Below are 17,156 nucleotides of genomic sequence, written 5' to 3' on the forward strand. Positions count from 1 at the left end.
TTCTACTCCCGTAAAGATTTACACCCTTGGAAACCCTGTACAGGGTCGCTATGGGTCGGACCCGACTCGATGGCACTTAACAACAACAACAACACCACACTAAGAGTCCACGAAAGTATTTGCAAAGTCAGCCGTTTTAAAGAAATGTGCAGTAGACACCAACACATGTGGGTGTCTGTTGTACTCTATTGTCTTAATCATTCTGTTATCAAGGGGATTGAATATATGAAATTCTTTGACTTGCAAGGAACCAGGCTTACTGGTAGCTCTACACAGGCTTATCCGTTTCTACAGCAAATGATCCCTTAATGACTGCTGTGTGCCAGGCCTGCACTGGCAAAGTGATTTGGCTGTGGATCCAACACTTGAACTTGCAGCATGCCGACAAGTATAATCCTGAAGATTGAGTGCCCGGTGTGGAGTTAACTAAAACACAGCAAGGGATCCAAGAGAGAGCCTGTTTACCAATCCAGGAGTCAGGGAAGGAATCTTCTGGGACACATTAGCAAGAGGCAGCCCAGTGGGCCAGCCGTAGTGACTCAGGTGAGGTTGGGGCAAACACTAGCACTTGCAAAGATGGGTGGGGTAGAGAGAGAGTGGAAAGAAGGAGGTAGCAGCAGTAGAGAGCTAAGCAGTAGGCAGGTTGCAAAGAACCTTGTATGACACTCTGCTGAAAATGGAAGTCACTGAGGGCAAACTGCATGAGTCCATGGGTCTTCTGAGTGGTTTCACCAGCCTGCAACCTAGAGGTTGTTGGAGATGGGCAAGGAGTTCAAGACTGCGCTGAATGCGGTGGGGACATACAGGAAGACGTGGATCAATGGGAACCAGGAGGCTTGTTGACTAATGATATGTGGCCACAGGGAAAGGAAGTGTGCTGCCTTCTGCACTGGTGGTACCAGTCATCGTTAAGGGCACACACAGGCACCTGTGTATGAATTGTCCCCAGTTTATGATATCTTCATTATCATTTACCACCTGTGCTTGGCCAAGACCACCACCAATCTGTCACTGTATTGTATTTTAGTGGCTTGTATGTCACTGTGATGCTAGATGCTATTATGCCACTGGTATTTCAAATACCAACAGGGTTGCTCATGGTGGGCAGATTTTGAGGTGCTTCCAGACCCAAACTAGAAAGAAAGGACTGGAAACGTAACGCAATCCTGGAAGATGAGTCCCCGAGTTGAAAGGCACGCAGAATATGCAGTGGCCACGACAATGGACTCAAGCAGACCACAAATTGTGAAGATGGTGACAGTGTTTCATTCTGTTGTACTTGAGGTCACCTTGAGTTTGAGCCAGCTCTATGGCAACTTAAAGACAGCACTGGCCCCAGGGAACAGGGTTGCCTCCCAAACTACCTACCTGGGCAGAGAAGATGCCCAGAGGGAGTCCTAGCTCTTGCGGGGCCCTGCGTAGAGCCTGGAACCCATCTGCCATTTCCTCCTCTCAGTACTTTCCCCACGGGAACCCTTCAGTATTGGAGCAGATCCTCTGCATAAATTCAGTCCATCATTAGAAACCAAGAGAGTGTCCCTGCTGAGCAGTGGCTGTGAGCTGTGAATATTGGCTTCTATTCACCACGATATGACACATCCTCAAGAGCTGACTAGCTTGGTGAAAGATGCTGGTGGGGTACAAATTATTACACTTTCAGGGGAAAGTTAGAGGAAATTCAGTTTTAAGCCCACCCAAAAGTCTTGGTGCTGTTGGCTGCCTTCGGGTCAGCCTCTTCCAGTTCATGGTGAACTTCCTGAGTTACAGAGTAAAACAGTTCCAATGAACTTTCTTGGCTGGCATCCTTACGGAAGTAGATCACTGGGCCTTTCTGGGAAGAACCTTTGGGTAGGTTCACACCACCAACCCATAGATTAGCAGCCTCCTGGGAAACTGCATACACCATGCAGGCTCTGGTATCACACAGTTCAGCTTTTCCTCTTTTGACTTTGTGGCTTTAAAACCTGAAAGGAATGAGAAATTTCCATTCTATTAAGCCTAGAGAACTTAATAGTGAGCCCGCATTTGTTAGTGTGTCAGCCACAGAAGAGGCAATTTTCATAAAGCATCGAAATCCATGCCACTTTATTCTTGTGCCTTTTTCTACCCGGGAGTTTCGTGTGGAAATTGTTTCTGCTAAGTAGGAAAGACTGACTATATATGCAGCCCATGAAAGGGAAGCATTAGATTCTTTTGAAAGGTTTTTCATTATTATTTTCAGTTTTTTAAAAAATCCTTGCATTGCTCTGTGCTTTTCTTTTTTATTAAGTACTTATGCCTGTTATTTATCCTTACAGCCCTTTACCTAGATTGTGAGGGAATTATTTCTAATAGCACAAATCCACAACTTGTTAGAAGGAAAATTAGCATACACCTGCCCATCCTCTAAGCCTTAAGTCCCTTTGCTGCTTGTTGACTTCCTGGTATTTTAGGGGCTTTTTATTGCAGTCTGCCCCTGCCCAGGGCTTTCTGACCTGCCTGTTAGCCTGGTCCTCAGGGTTTCCTTACTGAATCTGCTCAGCTCTGCCTCCTGGTGTGCCTTTTCCTTCTGGACTCTTCCCCCTACTGCTGTCAACCCTTTGTTTAACTGCACACTGGTCATGTGATAGCCTGGGAGCACCCTCCACTCTGTTCTGCCTCCTGCACTTGGCCCTCCTTTCCTCTCCCAGTTTTCTTGGTCTCATGTGGGAGGGGGGTGGGGCTCCACAGAGGATTCAGCGAAACAGCAGGAGCATCTCTGGCCTATCCTTGGGCCCTGTTTCACCTACATTGTGCTTATTGTACTCATGTTAACTAGGGGGAGGACCTAAACCACTGTGTCTGGGAGCAGACAACCTCATCTTTCTCCTGAGGAGAGCCTAGTGGTTTGGAACCACTGGCCATGTGATTAGCAGCCCAACACTTAGCCCTCAACACCACCAGGGGCTCCTTAAACTGGGTAATTTTTGTTGTTAAGTGCCATTGAGTCAGTTCTGACTCATAGCCACTCTATATAGGGTTTCTGAGGAGCGGCTGGTGAGTTTGAACCCACTGACTTTGTGGTGTAGGGCATTATCCTGCAGCGCCAACCAGGACTCCATACTGGGTGGTGGTGGTGGTGGTCTGTGGAGTCGGTTCCGACTCACAGTGACCCTGTATAGAGTTTCTGAAGTTGTAAATCCTTACAGGACCGGAAAGCCTCCTCTTTCTCCCACAGAACAGCTGGTAGTTTCAAACTGCTGACCTTGAGGTTAGCAGCCCAACTCGTACCCAGTAAACTCCCAGACTGGGTGATTTGTTGTTAAGTGCCATCGACTTGGTTCCAAACCATAGTGACCCCGCATAGGGTTTCCGAGGAACAACTGGTGAGCTTGACTCGCAGACCTTGCAGTTCAAACCAACTTTGCAGTCCAGCACATTCATACACAGCACCACTCCTTGCTCATGAGAGATGTTAGCAGGTTTTCGGAGAGAAACTCTTGGCTTTGTGCAGTCTAATTGGGAGTGAGCCCGTTGGGGCCAGTGCCTTGAGTCCTACTCCTCGAGCTTTGCAGTGGAATGAGCCAGAAAGGACAGAGTGAAGTTCTCCTTGTTTCCCTCTGAACAGAAAAAGAAATGTTGGGAGTAAATTTAGAGCTGGTCGGTATCTACACTGAGAATTAGCTAAGTTTACATCAGGTTTCAGAGTTTAGTCCCCAGCGTTGCTTTAGGTTTTTCACAAGGTGCATGATAAGGTCCTGGGCATTGTGACAAGGCAGGACAATGGGGATGGATTTGGGGAGCGTAGAGCTCAGATGGAGGGAGGGAGCTGTCTTTTCTGTGTAATCCACCATTGATGAGGGGCTGCTGCAGCACTCTGTCCGGACCAGTCACGTGTCCCACCCCAGCGTTTCTCTTTTCCTTCCATGTAGCTGCTCTCCCAAGTCACTCCCACCTAACCCCTGTTCCTGCCTTCTAGAGTACCACGGAAATCCTTCCTCTGAGCTGCGGAGAAGTGAGCGAGTGTTCCAGCGCGCTTGCATGGTCTCTTCCCCACTGGTGGGTTGGGTGAATTGACAGACCTGCCAGGCCCAGGCAGTTATAAAGCCAAGTCAGACCCTATATGCCTTGATTCAGCTTGTTTTGGTTTGGTTTGGTTTTAACAAACAAACTTATTCTCTCACAATCCGGAGGTTACAAATCCAAATTCAGAGTGCCGCCTCCAGTCGAAGGCTTTGTCTTTCTTGGCATCAGTCTTTCCGGGAGCTTCACAGTTTCGGACCCTAGATCCAAAGCGTGCGCTCCATTCTCGGCTCTTCGGCCTTGTTCCCTTTCAGGGCATCCTCTTCAGAGAGTCCATAGGCAGTTTGATGTAGAGCATTGTTTTCTACTAAAGTTTGCTTGGGCACTTGGGGTTTTCCATCGGGAACGGCCATCCTCAGACATGGTGGAAGGTGAAGCAGAGTCTAATTGGGAATGAGCCAGCTCCAGTGTGCTGGGAGCTTTGCCCTTTGTTGGAGGAATCAGCTTTCACATCCCGAGAAGGAGGGCAGGTGAGAATGAGTCTTGAAATACCGGTCTAAGGCCCCGAAGGGCAGCTCGGAGTTGGCTTAGGAAGCTCTTGAAGTCCTGCTACGGGGAGGACCATCGTCATTGCCAAGACAGTGATATGATCCTTACAACAGACGACATGCATGTCTGATTCCTAGAACCTATGCATGTGTTCCTTAAATGGCAAAAGGGACTTTGCAGATGAAATGAACCCACACCCACTGCTCTCGAGTGGATTCTTATACTCTTAGCAGGACCTGCTCTGAGAGCTGACCTTCCCCTTAGGGTTTCCAAGGCTGTAAATCTGCCACGTCTTTCCCCTCAGAAACTGCTCGTGAATGTGAACTGCCAGACTTCCAGTAGCCACTGAGTGCCTTAACCACTGCGCCAACATGGCTCCTGGATTAAGATGGTTTGATTGCTGTCAAGTCCGTTCCATCGCGTAGGGACCCTCTGTAGTGTTCCCGAGACTAAATCTTTGTGGGAACACAAAGCCTCATCTTTCTCCTGCGGAGCAGCTAGTGGACTGTAACCACTGACCTGTGGTCTGCAGTCCAGTGCTTATCCTACAGAGTTACCTTGAGGTGGGAGGTGATCATGGATTACCTGGGTTGCCCCAGTGTCACAGGATCCTTCTCACTCCGTCTGCCCTGGAGAGCCTGGACTTGCAGCTGAGGACCGCTCCAGTGAGGACACACGAGACTGCTCCTCCTGGGAAGCATCCAGGCTGAGAGGCCTCTGCTAGTTGCTCATTCTGTGGATTTGAGAGCTGGGCTGTGTGTCCTTTAATATTCCATAGACAGGAAAAAAATGAGAGAAAGTGCTGCTCTAAACGGCAATAGAAAAATTGGAAACCTCTTTTCTTTAAGAGTAGATAGGAAAAAATATAAGCAGTCTGGGAGTAATTTGCAGCACAGTTACAGTATTTGAGCCACTATAAATATTTAGGGAAACATTACCTTAATATTTTGAGTGGATGAGCAGACCCTCCAGTTGATTCTCTGAGCCCTGGTTTTGACCCAATATGGTCATTTGTAAATTCTTGGGAGGTCAGAATTATCATTTTAATCCTCGAGCGAGCCAAAGAATCTTGGCCTATGACTGCTTTGTAATGTCTGCTTTTAGTTTCATTATTAAGACGAATATCAGAAGCCAGAAAAACCCCATACCAAAACTCAATAGGATTCTATTTTAAATGGTGTATACACACATATAGAGTTCTGGTGTGGTACCTACCGTAAGATAAGCACTCAGCTTCAAGTTCGGTTTGAACCTCAGGGTTGGCAGTTAACATTCACCAGCCACTCCTCAGAATCCCCCTACAAGGGTGGTAGCTAGGGGTTGAAACTAACTCAACAGTGCTTAACAACAACAGATGTGTGTGTGTATGGCTGCAGAAGAACAAGATGTCAGTTTGGTTCCCTTCTGAAGACTGAAACTAAAATTTATTACACTTTGTTATTAAAATTCCCTTATGACAAAACAGTTTTATTGTCTTTAATAGGCATAGATCTTCAGGAAATTAAATCTGATGAAAGACGTTGTGAAACTGACCCACACACACAAATGTGCCCCATACTTGCATTTAAAAACATACCATAGGAAGCAGATTCTCACTGTATGCACCCCTCCCTGCACCTGCCTTCCCACCTATATGCCTGCTGACCCCTCATCCCAGACTGAAGGGTTTCGTTGCTAGGAGTACTGAATGATAGTCTATGAAAATTTGAGTCAATTCCCGTTCTGGCTCTGCTGCTCCTTAGCTATGATGTTGTTAAGTGCTGTTGGGTTGTTTCCGACTTGTAGTGACCCTCTATAAGGTTTCCAAGTAGCAGCTGGTGAGTTTGAACCAATGACCTTGTGGCTCAAACCAGCCTTTCAGTCATATAGATAGATGTATGTAACCTCTAAGTTTGTGAGATCGTCATCTTCTCCCAACTCCCTACAGCACTGCACCCATTGAGTACAGGTGGAGAGAAAAGCCATGACTCTTACCCCCACCCTCTCCTGGTGCTTACAGGGAGGGGCCTGTCTAGCAGAAGATGCCCTGTCTCAAGGGAAGCAGTTTGGTTTGGTATATTCCTCCAGTGAGCACCTGTTTCATTCTTGAAGTCTTTCTTCTGGTGCACAGGATCCAGGGAGTATATTGGGACTTGTCTCAGCATTTGGAGGGAGGGCTCTCCTGTGTTTATTGAAACTTGATATTTTAGGTAAAAATCATTCATCTTTTCTCCCCAATTTTTGTTCCTCTTTCAGATTGATTCATGGTGCAAAGATAATAGCTATGTGATCGCTGGTTATTATCAAGCTAATGAACGTGTAAAGGATGCCAGGTATGTCCGGTTAGAACCCTCCGCAGTCTGCAGAACTGCTCAACTCTTCCCAGGGCTGAGGGAGACGGTCTCAGATGTGCACTGGCTCTGAGTTAACTGCATAGGCTCGAAGTGCAAAATCCTCGAGCAGAGCCCCTCCTTGCCCTCCATTCTTGTTTATAGTATGTGAGGAGCCTGTGTGCGGACAATTCCAAACAAAAATGCTAAACATTTATATTTAACTCAGGGGTTCTGTTTTCTATCGTCCCGTCCTTGTGCTGGAAGGGAATGTGTGCAGTGAAAGCAACATCAGGGCCCGGCGATCTTGGCTTCGGTTCAGCCTTGCTTGCTGTTCTCAAGACATGCTTGACGTAGGGCAGAGCCTTGGAGAGAAGCTCGGCTCTGCTCTGCTCTCTTTTAGGGCCAATGGAACAACTTTTACATTTGCAGTTCTTGGGGTCCCAGACTGTAAAGACACTGTTTGCCATTTCCTTTTATCAGGCCCTGGTTCCTTTGGTACAGAGAGTTCCCTGCCTGTGGTTAATGTTGATGTTCAGCACTGAGAGCTGCCTTTTGTCTGCATCAGTCAGAGACCCACTCAAGCTAGGGTCGGTTGAGGCTGTGAGGCTGTTCACACACGTGTGCAAGAGAACTCAGAGGCTGGGGCACTAACCTAGAGCTCATGATAAAAGCAGTTATTATCTGAAGCCTTAGGGACCCGGACAGGAAAGAGTTGAGTAAAGAAAACCACCTGAGAGGAGCAGTGACCCTCAGTTGAGAGACACAGTCAGCATAACGTATCCTCACAGGTAGGGCCCGGCCTGCCTGCCTCTCCTCCCTCTAGTTTCCTCCCTTCCTTTGGCCCACCCAGAGGCCAGAACACAGATGGGAGAAGTCCTGCCCACAGAAACAGGAACCAACCTCAGGATGCCCAGACAGAGCTTCCTCTCGTTACTATGACACAGACTGGCTCCAGGTCCGGAGTTCTGGGAGGCACTCTTCAGTGTAGTCTGTCTGCTTGCCCAGCACAGATGAGCAGTGGACTCAGTAGCATGTCTTGGAACAACATGTCTTGGTCCTAATGAATGTGCCTCAGAACCACAAGCCTCTGTTCTTGAAGGACTGCTTCTAGTTTCAGGGTTGGGGACGCTGGACAGAGAAAACTGGGCTCAAATGCTGCTGCCAGGAAGCCGTGTGGAGGACACCTTGGGATGCTGTGGCTCTGCCAGTGCATAGCGCCTGTGTCTTCTACTTCTCGGCAACTCCTTTTAACTTCGCTCTGTTGGGATCTCCTGTCTTTGGTGGTGGGTTCCCCTCCCTCCATGTCCAGGTGACTCTACATGTCTGCATAGAGCCGGCTCAGTCAGTCCCTTCCCTTTACTCTTCATATCCTCTTTGCAAGCCACCTGCCATGGGCCACGCTCTATGCTGAACAAGGGAGACACAAAGCTCTAAACTTAATAGAAAAAAACTACAGACACAAGCGTAGTCACAAGACCAGGGATTGACTGAGGAAAAGACCATCAGTTGCTCATATGCAAGTTCAAGTTGAAGCTGAAGAAAATTAAAGCAAGTCCACAAGAGCCAAAGTATGATCTGAAGTATATTTTACTTTAATGTAGAGATTATCTTTAGATTTGATGCATTGAGTACTAATGACTGGAGACCAGACAAATTCTGTGATGACTACAAGGATGCTTGGAGAAAGTAAATGTCATTAAAAAGATAGGGAGGTAAAAAAACCAAAGTAGCTGTCTGACAAAGCTCGGAAACTTACTCTTAAAAGTAAAGTAGCAGCTAAAGTGAATGGAAGAAGTGGTTTTGCAAGAAACCGAACAGAAGATTTCAAAGGGCAAGTTGAGAAGACCAAGTAAAGTATTGTGATGGAATGTGCAAAGATGAGTAAGAAAACCAAAAGGGAAGAACACACTCAGCATTTCTGAAGCTGAAAGAACTGAAGAAGAAAGTCAAGCCTCTCTTTGCTACATTGAAGGAGTCCTAGTGTTAACCACAAGGCTGGTGGTTCAAATCCACTAGCCGCTCCTTGGAAACTTTTTACAAGATTAGTATGAGTTGGAACTGGCTCAACGATGGCACTTAACAACTAACACGGATAAGACATTGAACAACACAGTAACTATCAAGTGAACTACAGAGAGTCACTTTCAGCCATTTGACGAGGTATTGTGACCAAGAACTGATGGCTGCACTGAAGATATTGGTGAGTATCGCAGGTTGTGATGGAATATAAATTGAAATGTTTGAACAAATGGACACAGCCCTGGATGGAAGTCTTTGCTCCCTATGCTACCTGGCTAACCAAGGTGAAGAGATCTGTGTGTGTGTGCGTACACACACGCCCATTCTAAAGAAAGCTGATCCAACAGAATGGAAATTGCTAAATAATATAATACCACATGCAAGAAAACTTTGGCTGAAGAGTATTTTTAAATGGCTGCAGCAGTATATCAACAGGAAACTGCCTGAAATTAAAACCGGATTCAGACGTGAAATGAGAGATATCATTGCTAATGTTCATTGAATCTTGGCTGAAAGCAGAGAATTCCAGAAAGATACTTACCTGAGTTTTATTGACTATGCAAAGACATATGATTGTGTGGATCTTAATCATTTATGGATTGAAATTTCAGAACACTTAATTGTACTTATGCAGAAAGTGTACATACCCAAAGAAGCAGTTTGAACAGAACCAGGGGATGCTGCCTGGTTTAAAAGGAGGAAAGCTGTGTATCCGGGTTGCATCCTTTGAGCATACTTATTCAATCTCTATGCTGAACTGGACTGTGAGAAGAACTGAGGAGCTCTGGTAATGTAGTTCAAAACTGCCAGCTGCTCCATGGGAGAAAGATGAGACTTTCTACTCCTGTAAAGATTTATAGCCTTGGAAACCCTACAGGGTTGCTATCAGTCAGAACCGACTCCACTGCCCGTAACCACCTCCACCATCACCATTAATAACAACCTACAGTATGCAGATGACATGACCTTGCTTGCTGAAAGTGAAGAGAATTTGAAGCACTTACTGAAAAAGATACAACATTCTGGCCTTCAGTATGGATTCTAGTTCAGTGTAAAGAAAATTCTCTTTACAGCTGGACCAGTAAGCATCACCATGATAAATATAGAGAAGATGGAAGCCGTCAAGGGTATCCGTTTACTTAACCCCTCAGTGAACACTTTAGGGAAGCAGCAGTCAAATCAAACAACTTACTGTACTGAAATTGGAATGGGAATCTGCAAACCACTGCTTTAAAGCCTTAGAAAGCAGAAATGTCATTGCGAACTACGGGGCACCTGAACCACCTTAGTTGAAAATAGGCATACTGTTTTTGTTGGCCTCCTAATGTATGTGACACCTGGATGATAAATAAGGAGTACTGGAGAAGAATTGATGCCAGTAAATCAGCTTCTACTATGGCATTTCATGCTTACTTCTGTTTGTTTATAATTAGCATATCATGGGTCTGTTTCCTGTCAAAATGACCTGGCGTGAGGTAGATACTCTATAAGAAACTTACAGGTACAAAATGCCCACTTGTACTGCTAAGGGAAGATGAGCCAGGTGGTCTCAATCTCCAGGGCACCTGCCGTTTTCTGTAGCCGATTTCTCCCCATGGGTGTAGAGGAAATCCAGGTACCAGTCTGACTACCCGAGTGCGGAGTTTCCCTGTCTAACCTGAGATCAATTGTAATACGAGTACATAATAGGCACAAGAACAGATAGAAACAAAATTGGCAAGTCTTTCCAATAGTCTAGGGATCAGTACCTACAGCTTCTTCTTTAAACTTCTTTCAGAAGAATTCATTAGAAATTTGAGATGTTGGGCACCTGAAACGGTTGTTTTGTTTTTAATAAGGGTGTCTTGATCCCCTTACAAATAAACGTCATCAAATAATATGGTACCTATAAGCATTAACAAGGAGTCTTGGGGTGGCGCTGTGGGTTCATGCGCCAAACTGCAAAGCCGTTTGAACTGCAAGGTTGGTAGGTCAAGCTCACCAGCTGCTCCTCGGAAACCCTATACAGGGACACTGGGCCGGAACCGACTCAGCAGCACTTCACAACAACAAGAACACCATAAGCATTAACAACAGTACCTGTATTAGATTCTTTGGCAAAGGGCTCTATACCTGTTTCTCTCTGTGTCTCTAGAAAGTAATCTTGGTGTGTTGCTGTAGGACAAAGCACTGGGACCACAAGTTCAGTTTGAAGCGCAAGGTGGCTGCTGTTCAAACCCACCAGTCACTCTTTGGCAACCTTATACAGGGTTGCTGTGAGTCGGAACCAACTCTACTGCACTAAAGAAAAACAACAGGAAAATAGTGCAAAGAGACTCGGTACAGTGGTTAAGCATTCATCTGGTAGCTGAAAGGTCTGCAGTCCAAAGCCATCAGCATTTCTGTAGGTAAAAGACCAACAGTTTGACCCTGTAAAGGTTAAAGCCTTGGAAAACCTATTGGGTAGTTATACTCTGTCCTTCACAAGCCCTCGTATGTCTCTTAGGGTAAGCACTGGACTTAACCACAGGGTCGTCATTTCAAGCCCACCAGCTGTTCTCAGAAACCCTATCTAGGGTCGCTAGCGGTTAGCAACAACAACTCTGTCGTTTAGGGTCGCTGAGTCCAAATCACAACAGCAGAACATGGTATAGAGGTGCAGTCAACAAACACTGATGGCTTGTATCCCCTCTGTACCTGCAGCACATGTGAGTCCTGCTGTATGACCCTGCAGACCAGCAGAGCCGTTTCCACCTCCTGCACACTGAGCTTTCATTCGGGAGCTGAGGATGTAGTCCCAGCATCTGTCATTGGTTTCTGAATACATTACTGCAGACTTACAGTGGGCACATCACTCTGAAGTCTTAGTTTTTATGATAGAAATGAAATAATTAGATAAGACAGTTTTTCATGAAGCTTTGCTAATCTCCCTTTTCAGCTCAATCATACTAGAAGGTTTGTTATAAATGTTTAGTGTGGTTCTTTGACTTAACTGAAAATAATGCCATAAAGCAAAGTATTTCTCAGTCCCTCCCTCCGAGCCGATACCGTAATTGCGGAGGCACCATGATGTTCACGGGAATGAAACCACACACCCAGGAATAGGGGCGAGCTAGCACCTTATAGATGGAGACACGTCCGCATTTACGGGCAGGAAATGGATTTGCTCTCAAGCCACTAGGCAAGGCTTCAAGGAGAGACTGGTGTGTTTGTAGGAATTCAGTGAGCAGAGATTGGCATGTGGGGGAGTGTTCCAGACAAAAGACAGTGAATGAGCAGGGAAGGGGTGAGTGCTCCTGAGACTAGGAGAGGCGGCTAGGGTCTAAGGAGATACCTCAGAATGCCGCAGGTATGAATTCAACTCCTAGTGACCCTGCTTCCCAAGGTTGTAAATGTTTATGGAAGGACCACCCACCAAATCTTCCTCCCATGGACACTGGTCACTTTGAACTGCCGGCCTTTCAGGTAGCGGGCTAACCTTTAACCTACTGTACCACCAGAGAAGAGCCTCAAAATTGGGAGGCCAGTGAAGAGGCAGTTTTAGGCCCACACACACACCTGAACAGGCCAGGTGTCAGGGAAAGGCCCCAGGGCACTGGATGGTGACTGAGTCAAAGGGGAGCAAGCTAGGCCCTTCTTGAGGAGTGGGACAGGAGCCATAGGCCTCAAGGGATGGCAGGCAGGAGTTGGACAGTGAGTATTGTAGGTGGCCGTCGAAATTTTGAATCTGAAGACGCATGGAGAAGAGACCAAGTTGCACAAAGCTGACAGTAGAAAATGGAGCTTGAGCGAGCAAGAAAGCTTATAAAGGAAGTTTTGGTTGAAAAAGAAGAGGAATATTGGACAGTGACTAGAGGAAAAGAGTTACTTTTTTTTCACCCCCTAAAAAGAAAATGACTTGGACAAATTTGGAAATGGAAATGGGCTAAGTCCGCAAGGAGACTAGTGTGGAAGGCCGTGGGCTGTGAGGCAGGACTGGGGCGACCAGTGTTCAGTAACTGGCTCTTTGGACTTGGTGGGGAGGGCCCGGCGCTGTGGAGTGGTAGAGATTTGGAGGGCGCCTTGATTGTCCACAGCTATGAGGTTTTTTTGTTGCATTATAGACAACAACTGAGTCAGTTTTGCAACCTGGCTCAGAGCCTTTCTCCTTAGATTCCCTGTACTCAGCTTCTTGGGGAGCCAGTTGGGACCTGCTCCTCCCATAGGTCACTGCAGGCGTTGTTGAGAGCCTCTGCAGGTGCAGCGAGCAGAGCAGCTTGTTGGTTCTGCTGGTGGCACTTACAAGGCTACCTTGGGTAGATAGTGTTCCATAGCATTAGCTTGGGCGCAGGAAAACTAACTGGCTTTTCTTTTGCAGCCCAAACCAGGTTGCTGAAAAGGTGGCTTCCAGGATAGCCGAGGGCTTCAGTGACACGGCTCTCATCATGGTACGTCGCCCGGGGCTGTTTGGCGTGTTGCGCTTTGTGCAGGGCTAATGCGAATGGAGTCTTACTGTGTTCTGTAAGTCCTCCTCCTTTCCCTGGAAGGCCAGCTGAACGTGTGCTCATTAGGCTGTTGCTGCCTTCTGCAGTCTTCCCCCAGCTGCAGCTTTAACCCAGTCCAGACCAAAGTATTTTTTTGAAACCATTGTTTTCAGTACTGGAAAGCACTCAAGTGCTGTAACCGACTGTCACTGTCACCACCAGAGAAGAGCCCGGAATTGGGAGGCCAGTGAAGAGGTCGTTTCAGCACACACACCCGCTACACACACACACACACCTGAACAGGCCAGAGTGGCCCTCTAGTTAAACACTCAAACTGAAAGGTCTGTGATGTGGAACCACTAAGCAACTCTGTAGGAGAGAGAGCTGGCAATGAGCTGCTGTAAAGGTTGTTAAGTGCCGCTGAGCCTAATCTGACTCACAGTGACCCTGTATAGGGTTGTCAAGGAGCGACTGGTGAGTTTGAACCACCTAGTTTGTAGTCCAGTGCTTATCCTATAGCACTGCATACACCAGGACTTCTGAGGAAACAGCTCTGCTCTGTCACACAGAGCCCTATGAGTTAGAATCAACAAGACGGCGCCTAATAACCGTATGTATTGTGATAGCAGACTGTCTTGGTGAGAGTCCACCCGTCAGATTTGAGCATTGGCATGTCGGAAGGAGGATTTCTGTTTGCTTTGCTGTGAGAGTGAGAAGGAGGGAGTGTGTAAGAACTTAACTCTGTGTCCTTTACCTTTGCTCAGGTAGACAACACCAAGTTTACAATGGACTGCCTTGTGCCTACAATCCACGTGTACGAACACCACGAGAACAAATGGCGGTGCAGAGACCCACACTAGTGAGTGCTCTGTGTGCGGGCCTCCTGCCTCGGTGCCCTGCTTTCCCAGGAAAGCCTGTCCAAACCTAAGTTAGTGTTCTCCATAGGAGTTCACAGACCTTTCAAATCGTGAGTAGTCGTCCACTCCCCGCGAGGACTAGGCTGGGGGCTTCTAAACAGCACAGAGGACTGCATGTGACTTCCGGGTCCTGTCACCTCAGCCCCAGGGAACCAGTCTTCCTTCTGAGCAGGACAAAGAACTGTGTGTCACATCTGGGTCCTATCACCCCAGCCCCAGGGAGCCTCTCCCCAAGCTACACCCCCCGTCTAGCCGTGTAGTTGGATTTTTCTTTCCACAAGCGTCCGCATCCTCCTGCTCTTTCAGGATTCTGTTTGAATGGCATCTCTCCCGCCCTGGCTGTGTTTTCTGTTTTTATGTCTGTCCTGATGTTTGTCGACTCCTCATTATTGTCTTCATGTCCATTTGCCTGTGGCCAGTGTCTTTCTCTGTTGAGAAGCCACCTGCCTGCACTGTGACCGGATTAACATCTCCATCTTTGGCCTCGTAGTGATTACTGTGAAGACTGGCCTGAGGCCCAGAGGATCTCAGCCTCGCTCCTGGACAGCCGGTCCTACGAAGCCCTCGTGGACTTCGACAACCACCTGGATGACATCAGGAATGACTGGACAAACCCAGAAATCAATAAAGCTGTTCTCCACCTGTGTTAGAAGAAAGTGTGGTTTCTATGTAAATAGAACATCACTTAACCTACAAGAAAACTGGCAGAGTGGAGAAGTGTCTGCTCAGCCGTCTCTAGAAGAAGCCCAGACGGTCCAGTCCAGCCTCCCTATGGACTCCTCCCCACTCGTATGTTGCTATAATTTTCCAAATCAAAGCTATTTCTGCTTGTCCAAGATTGTTCCTATTAAACCCTTTTAGCTAACCTTTTATAATCTGAAATACTTTTTAAAGGCTCTGAACTCTTTTTAAAAAAAAAAAAATCTGCGTCTTATACTCAAATGAGTGTGTTTGAGTTTTTGTGCTCGCTGAGTCAGTGTCGTCCATCCCGGGCAGACATGCAGTACTGGTCCCGTTACCTGTGCACTGCCGCTGCAGCCTCTCGGGGTGGCCACAGTCAGGCACACGTGGCTGCAGTGATGCTGTGCACAGAGGGGCTGAAGCCACCATTGCCTGAGAAACCTCCAGAATTCAGGGGATACCCAGCCTCATTTGTAATGGGAAGCTGGATTTGAGCACAATATAATGCTTTCTCTGCTGACTGAGAAAGCTCCAAAACATTCTGCCAGGAAGAAGGGAGGAAAACTGGACGCAGGCTGTGATGATACGCACTTTCCACGGTCTTCAGAAAACAGATCGCAATCTTGCTCCCGATTGACTTAACCAGAATCCCCTAAATGGTCCTCATCTAGGTCTTCCACGCAGTTGTGTTTTTTTGTGTGTTGAAAAGACTTAGACACCCCACCCCCCACTCCAGGTTGTTCAAAGCTATGTCTTACCATTTATATAGCTAGAATGTTTGCTAAGATTTTCCAGCCCAACAAATCGGGGAGATTCAGGTGTTGCAGACAGATGTGCCTCTCTAGCCCACTAAATCTGCTCTCTCTTCAGACCCCTCTTAACCTTGGCTTTTGAGACTCACGTTTCAAGTGAGGATCAAAAGAGTCCAAAGTCTGGGAACCAAGAGAAGGGGTCACCCTTGTCCCCACACTCCAAGACCTTAACTTGAACATGTAGTGAGTCTGTGCTTACTTCAGGAAGTAAGACCAACCCAGCATTCACCTTGCGAGACTCTGATCCTACGGCAAACAGGAACTCTCGGGCAGCCTGCCATTCAGGGTCAAGGGGTTTAAGCAGTTGGGATTAAGTTAATTGGTGGCAAAGGCTAGTTTCTGAGGTTTATTAGATTTTCCCACTTCCTGGAATATGTGCTGTGTCCCTTGTGTGGACTGGCCTCAGCTAACACCACATACCTTTTCCCTGGACTGTCTCCGGCTGATTCAGGCCTGTGTTTTTCAAAAGAAAGCATACCAAGTCCTCTGAAGGGAAGCATGTGTTTATGAAAAATGTGACAAAACCAAACCTGTAAAGCTTAGATAGCTTCTGTGTCCTTTGTAAAGCTAGCGGGGGAAACAGGCCCCCATGCTTCCTCCTTGAGGTGTGTGGTATTCCCCACCCAGGACATACCCTGGTGGTGCTGCCAGTTAAGCATTGGGCTTTAACTGAAAGGTCAGCCGTCTGACTCCACCAGCCGGGCCATGGGAGAAAGATGTGGCAGCCTTCTGTGAGATTTACAGCCTTGGAAGCACTCTGGGGTCGTTCATCTCTGTCCTGTAGGGGCTCTAGGAGTTGAAAACAACTCCACAGCCATGGGTTTGGCTCCCCAGGAAAGAGCACGTATGGTTTTATAACCTCTTGTGACCTTTTTATTTATACTTTGCCCTTTTATACAAAAGATTTAAAGGAGCCACACAAAGTACATTTGTACACTGAGAAATCTTCCCATCAGAGTGCTCTTAGCTAATTCATTTGTGTATGTGTGTAGGGAGATTGCCCCCACAGCCAGCTATGTGTAAATTTTTGGACAGTTTTTTTCTCTTCAGTACTGTCCATCCATTTAAGGTGAGTAGGACAAATTATTGATTTCTATAGAAATGAACTTCTCTGTTTCTAATCACTATTTCCCTCAAGAATTGAGGCTGCTAATCAGAGAAAAGTAGGCAGTAGCTTCCGAAGTAGTATAAATAGTATGTTTGCTCACTAAGGAAAAATTGATTTGGGTAATTCTAATGAGATTAGACTGATTTGGAAATAGAACTCACATGAGGAATCTTGAATAATTTAACTTTTCTAGTCAAATTTACATGAATCTGATGTTTTTCAGCCTCCCTAGTCCTGGTGTCCTGGTGTGGCGCTGTGGGTTAATGTGCCAGACTGCAAAGCCATTTGAACTGCAAGGTCGGCGGTTCAAGCTCGCTAGCCACTCCTTGGAAACC

General features: G+C 46.9%; 1 protein-coding gene across 2 annotated transcripts in view; it reads left to right on the forward strand.

Moving 5' to 3' along the window:
- Positions 1-14,870, forward strand: part of EMC8 (ER membrane protein complex subunit 8) — a 17,271-nt gene extending 2,401 nt beyond the window's left edge. The window contains exons 2-5 of one of the 2 annotated variants that reach the window (XM_006860123.1): positions 6,766-6,842; positions 13,198-13,267; positions 14,068-14,162; positions 14,711-14,870. In XM_006860123.1, coding sequence (XP_006860185.1) covers positions 6,766-6,842; positions 13,198-13,267; positions 14,068-14,162; positions 14,711-14,870 — 402 coding nt within the window. The remainder of the gene's footprint in view (positions 1-6,765; positions 6,843-13,197; positions 13,268-14,067; positions 14,163-14,710) is intronic. The other variant, XM_006860124.1, reaches the window with a different exon arrangement.
- Positions 14,871-17,156: the final 2,286 nt, after the last annotated feature.

This window comes from Chrysochloris asiatica, unplaced genomic scaffold (genome assembly GCF_000296735.1).
Source record: "Chrysochloris asiatica unplaced genomic scaffold, ChrAsi1.0 scaffold00037, whole genome shotgun sequence".
Taxonomy (NCBI): domain Eukaryota; kingdom Metazoa; phylum Chordata; class Mammalia; order Afrosoricida; family Chrysochloridae; genus Chrysochloris; species Chrysochloris asiatica.